The following is a 5,374-nucleotide window of genomic DNA, read 5'->3' as shown; positions in this document are numbered from 1 at the left end:
ATGGATTTAATGTTATTTTTAGTAGGAAGTATAGCTAAATATAGGAACTATAATGCTCAGTGATTCAGAAATTGTGTAGTTAATACGAATAGTTCAGTGATTTTTGCCAAGCTGAGCTACCACATTGCCACAGGTATTAGAGACTAAGTGTATAAATTTCTTTTTCCTTTTTTTTTGGGGAGACAGAGTCTCAAGCTGTGTCTCTGGGGAGAGTGCCGTGGCATCACAGATCACAGCAACCTCAAACTCTTGGGTGTAAGCGATTCCCTTGCCTCAGCCTCCCAAGTAGCTGGGACTACAGGCACCCGCCACAATGCCTGGCTATTTTTTGGTTGTAGTTGTAATTGTTGTTTGGCAGACCTGGGCTGGATTTGAACCTGCCAGCGCCATTGTATGTGGCTGGCGCCCTAGCCTCTTGAGCCACAGGCTCCAGGCCATGAATGTCTAAATTTCAAAGGCAAACTTGATTCCTCTTGGTTCCTCATGGTAGGAAGTTTATAAGAATACATCCTCCTAATGGGATATGACTATTCTCTTTTTCTTGAACTTACTTACCTCTTAGCCATTTGATATGCTGCCTTATATCAGTGCCATGTCATTAGCCGTGTACTACCAGTTAAGCAGATCATGTTAAGAATTAAGCATCTTCTGGTTATAGCAACTGCCATCAGCCTTCTTGTATTCAAAATTAATAATTACAGGGAGTTTTGTAAATTCTAAACAATCTGCTTTCCTTGAACATTCAAATTGCTATTAATCAAAATAGTACTAATTTTTCAGTTTTTGTATGAATGCAAGTATTTAAAAGATGTTTCAAATTTTCTTAACTAATTTCTGGCAAAGTGCTAAAGGAAAGTTGGCTTGTTCTGGCTGAAACATCATTTTCTTTTGGAAGGTGTTTGTTGCTTTGTTGTCTTTTTATTTTTTATTTACTTACTTTTTTTGTATTGTCCTTTTAAAGCGTGTACCAAGCATAAGTTGTATGAAGAAAGAAAGGACTTGCTCCTCAAAAGCCAGCTGAAATTCGAACACTGGACTATCTTTGGTCTGCTTAGGTTACATTAACTGCTTAGGTTTCCAGAGGAGTTGACATTTGGCTTCTTCACTTGCTGGACTAATACATCCATTCCTTTGACAAATATTTCTTGAGTGCCTGCTCTGCACTAGGCTAAGTGCTGAGGTTTATAGCAATGATCAAAACTCTCTACTCTCATGATACCTGCAGTGTAGTTATAGAGGGAGAGATAGACAACAATGAAATACATTATGTTAGGTATTAATATGTGCTCTGATGGGGAAAAAAGTAAGGCAGAATACAAGGATAGAGTGTGACTGAGGGAGAGGGCTGCTGTTTTAGAGAAGATGATCTGGAAAGGTCACACTCTTAAGGTGTTAAGTGGACAGAGACCTAAGGGAGGGAAGTATGCAGACATCCTAGAGGGAAAGTGTACCAGGTGAAAGGGAAGGTCTCTGTGCATAAAATCTTTATTTTTGTCTTTTGCCTTGTACTAGTGATGAATGTAGCAGCCTTTATTGCAAGTTCCTTTAGAGTTCATATGAGTAGTCAGACTTTTTCGATCCAGAACCATATTAGGTGTTCTCTGGAACTTGGAAAGTAGACTATAGAAAATGTAGAAATGAGACTAAGATTTGGACTTTTTTCACAAAAAGTGACTCTGTCCTTAACAAAGCTTGTATAATATGTTTCTTTTTTGTAATGAAAATACTGTGATACCTTTAACAGTAAATAGTATTATCAACTAAACCTGTTTGTTTTGGGGACAGTCTGTCTCCTTTAATTATGTACCTACGAATTTCAATTATGTCTCATGTAACCTTAAAGTAACACAGTAAAACAGAAGTAGATTGATGCTGCTTGTGTTTAAATGAAACTGAATACTAAATTACATACCAGTCAATCTGAGTTGTAGTTTTTTTTAATTTTACTCATTAGTGAAAATGGGTAATTTCCAAAGAAAATGTAGTGTTGTATGCTGCAGACTAGTCCTCTCCCTTGAGAATTAAAAGGAATGTAACATCTTTTTTGTACTTTTAATTCAGTATCTCTCTGATGAACTTAAATCTTTGTTGATAGACAGTATGTTGGAAATACCTCCATGTTCTATGTAGAGTCATTCTTTAACTTCATTGAGAATGTTGGATGCGTCCTCTCTTGGCTCTGTTTATTGCAGGCCACATTTATGACCCCCCTCCTCTTGGCTTCCCTTTGTATACCTCCCAGTCTGCCTGCCCATCTAGAATTTGAACTCTTTGGTAGATAGGCGTGAATCACCTCTGTCCCTAGTACTTGGCACTTAGCGGGCACTTGTTATACATTCTCAAGTCAACTAATGAATTAACTAATGCTCCATTCAAGTCATTATCAACCTTTTTGAGTCAATCTCCATTATGATAGTAATTATCTTTAGTTGTCATTGATTAAAAATATATAATTGTGTTGATCTGTATCACATTTTTATCATAGTAATTATCTTTAGTAGCCTTAATGAAGAATACGTAATTGTGTTAATTTGTGTCACAGTTAAGTGCAAGTTGTTAACCCAAGAGCATTTATATGTGTGAAAAATACATGTGAGTATGAGACATCGTTTATTCAGGCCACAGGAAATGGTTGTATAATATATAACACTGTGTAAACAAATACTGAACTCAATAAGTACTTCTATCAGAAATTTATAGAATACAGGCCTGGCATGGTGGCTCATGCCTGAAATCCTGGGACTCTGAGAGGCCTAGACAGGAAAATCACTTGAGATCAGGAGTTCAAGACCAGTCTGAGCAAAAGTGAGACCTATCTCTACTAAAACTAAAAAAATTACCCGAGTATTGTGGTGGGTGCCTGTAGTCCCAACTACTCAGGAGGCTGAGGCAGGAGGATTGCTTGAACCTAGAAGTTTAAGGTTGTTGTGAGGTAGGCTGACACCATAGCACTCTAGCCTGGGCAACAGAGTGAGACTCTGTCTCAAAAAAAAAAAAAAAAAGACATTCATATAATACCTTAAATATTTTTTATTAAAGCAAGATATAGAATCCTTTATGTATGTATTATAGCTTCTAGTCTATACTCATTCATTCATCTGCTATTTATTGGATGCTTTCTGTATACTAAGTTCTGTTCTAGGAGCTCAAGATTTTCAAACAGTTCCAGCCAAAAATCACCACAAACACATTGGTAGTTGATCAAATAAGTTTTGTTAACTCGGTGCAGGGAGAAAGAACACACACCATGAGAATTGTGGGGCCTCTCAGGAAGAGGATGTTAAAAAATACATCATAGGATTTAGACTTGAAAATATTAACCAAGAACATGTGAAGTATTAATCTAAACAACTGAAACAGGCTGGCCACTTTCTATAATTTAATTTCTTTAAGTATTTTTTTTGCTTGTACTTATTGGTCTTTGCTAAAATAGCTCCTGAATGGCTGAATATTTAGCTATTATTTTTTGTGTGTTGTTACTGTCTATTAGAAATATACCTTATAGCATGTAAACATTCTGAGTATGATTCTATTAAAGAGATGGGAATATTAATGTGACACATTGCAACATGCTAGTTTCCTTTCTATAGTTTCTATGGTTATTGTAGAGTGACCACATGCTATCACAAAAGGTATAAAAGAAACTCTTGTTTTAGGTAGTGATTTTCCTAAATGTATAAATATCCTCTTGTAGATAATTGTTAACAGTAATTTTTTTTTCTTTCCTCTGTTGTTTGTCACTGCAGCCACTTTATGATGCTGCATATCTTACAATGTACAATATCTGCTTCACATCCCTGCCCATCTTGGCCTATAGTCTACTGGAACAGCACATCAACATAGAGACTCTGACCTCAGACCCCCGATTATATATGTAAGTTGAATATATATTTAACTCCCCGCCCCCTCAACCCAGACTTTCAGAGTTAACGGGTTTCATTTCATCTACAGACAGGAAGGATACAGAACTGCTCACCTGGTTTGATTATATGGTTTTCATTAGACTTTTTAGCTATTGAATCCAAATCATTCATCAGTACAATGTCACATATTCCAGGTGTAGGTCCTATACTTGAAAGTGTGTAAAGCATTTAGTTTAAAATCACTGATTCCTAAAACTTAAACTTATATTGTCATAGGGTCCTAGTATCTTATAGGAAGACATGACATTTTAACTGCAAAAACAAAGCACACGCACAAAATATTTTATATTTTAGCATAGTGATTCCTACCTGTAGCGTATTAAACTGACAAGGTTGTTACTCTTTTTCTTGTAATCTGCACCTGAAACATTAGCTGCCCTCTTTTGTTAGCCCCATTCTAAAACTGTTTTGCTAAACAAAATAATTAACTTAAGCCATGATATTCATTTTGTGTCAGTTGGAAGTAGATGTTTCTCTCTATGGATGGAGAACTTGGCATTAGCCCCAGTTGCTTAACTTATGATTTAATTGGATTTTTAGAAGTTAAGCCTACAGCTAAGGATAAAGATGTTAATTTACAGCAGATTATGAGCATTGTTACATAGTGGATAGAAAGTGCAATAAAGAGGCTCAGGTGGTTTATTTGTACGAAATGAAGATTCACAAATATAAGGGATATCTTTAACCAGTATGACTCATGAAATTTGCATTTAGCAACTCTTAGAATTTTATAGACTTATAAAATTTATCATTCTAAGAATTTTTTTTTATTAAATGATAGCTGTGTACATTAATGCAATCATGGGGTACAGTGTGGTGTTTTCATATACAACTTGAAATATTTTCATCAAACTGGGCAACATAGCCTTTATGTCATTTTCCTAGTTATTGTGTTAAGATGTTTATATTCTACTTTCAGAAAGATTCACTTGTACCCTTGTAAGATAAACCACAGAGGTGATCCCTCCAATCTCCCTCCCTCCACCCCCTTCCCATCTCCCATCCCCATATTCTTAGGCTATAGTTAGGTTATAGCTTTCATATTCTAAGAATATTTATTAAGGAAAAATTCAAACATGCAAAAAAGTAGAATACTATTTACAGAATGAACTTCCCTGTTCTCACCACTCAGCATCAGCAGGTATCAATCATTGACAAACCTGTTCCATTAATTCTGTTAATAACCCCATCTTCTCTATCAGGCTTATTTTGAAGCAAATCTCAAATATTATATAAAACCATTATTCCATTATGTATCTCTTAAAGATTTTTTAAAATGGCTCGATGCCTGTAACACAGTGGTTACAGCATCAGCCACATACACCAAGGCTAGCAGGCTCGAACCTGGCCGGGCCAGCTAAAACAACAATGACAACTGCAACAAAAAATACTCAGGTGTTGTGGTGGGCGCCTGTAGTCCCAGCTACTTGGGAGGCTCTGTCTCAAAAAAA

At 36.1% G+C, this 5,374-nt stretch overlaps 1 protein-coding gene across 4 annotated transcripts in view; it reads left to right on the top strand.

The window, feature by feature from the left end:
• The window catches only part of ATP11C (ATPase phospholipid transporting 11C), a 209,340-nt gene that overhangs the window by 178,450 nt on the left and 25,516 nt on the right, over nucleotides 1-5,374 (top strand). For all 4 annotated transcript variants that reach the window (XM_023517692.1, XM_023517694.1, XM_023517691.1 and 1 more), the window contains one exon: nucleotides 3,747-3,874. In XM_023517692.1, the coding sequence (XP_023373460.1) occupies nucleotides 3,747-3,874 (128 nt within the window). The remainder of the gene's footprint in view (nucleotides 1-3,746; nucleotides 3,875-5,374) is intronic.

This window comes from Otolemur garnettii, unplaced genomic scaffold (assembly GCF_000181295.1).
Source record: "Otolemur garnettii isolate 467f Iridium unplaced genomic scaffold, OtoGar3 scaffold00117, whole genome shotgun sequence".
Classification (NCBI taxonomy): Eukaryota; Metazoa; Chordata; class Mammalia; order Primates; family Galagidae; genus Otolemur; species Otolemur garnettii.
The sequence above is the reverse complement of the archived record's forward strand: the minus strand, read 5'-3'. Positions and strand labels throughout refer to the sequence as shown.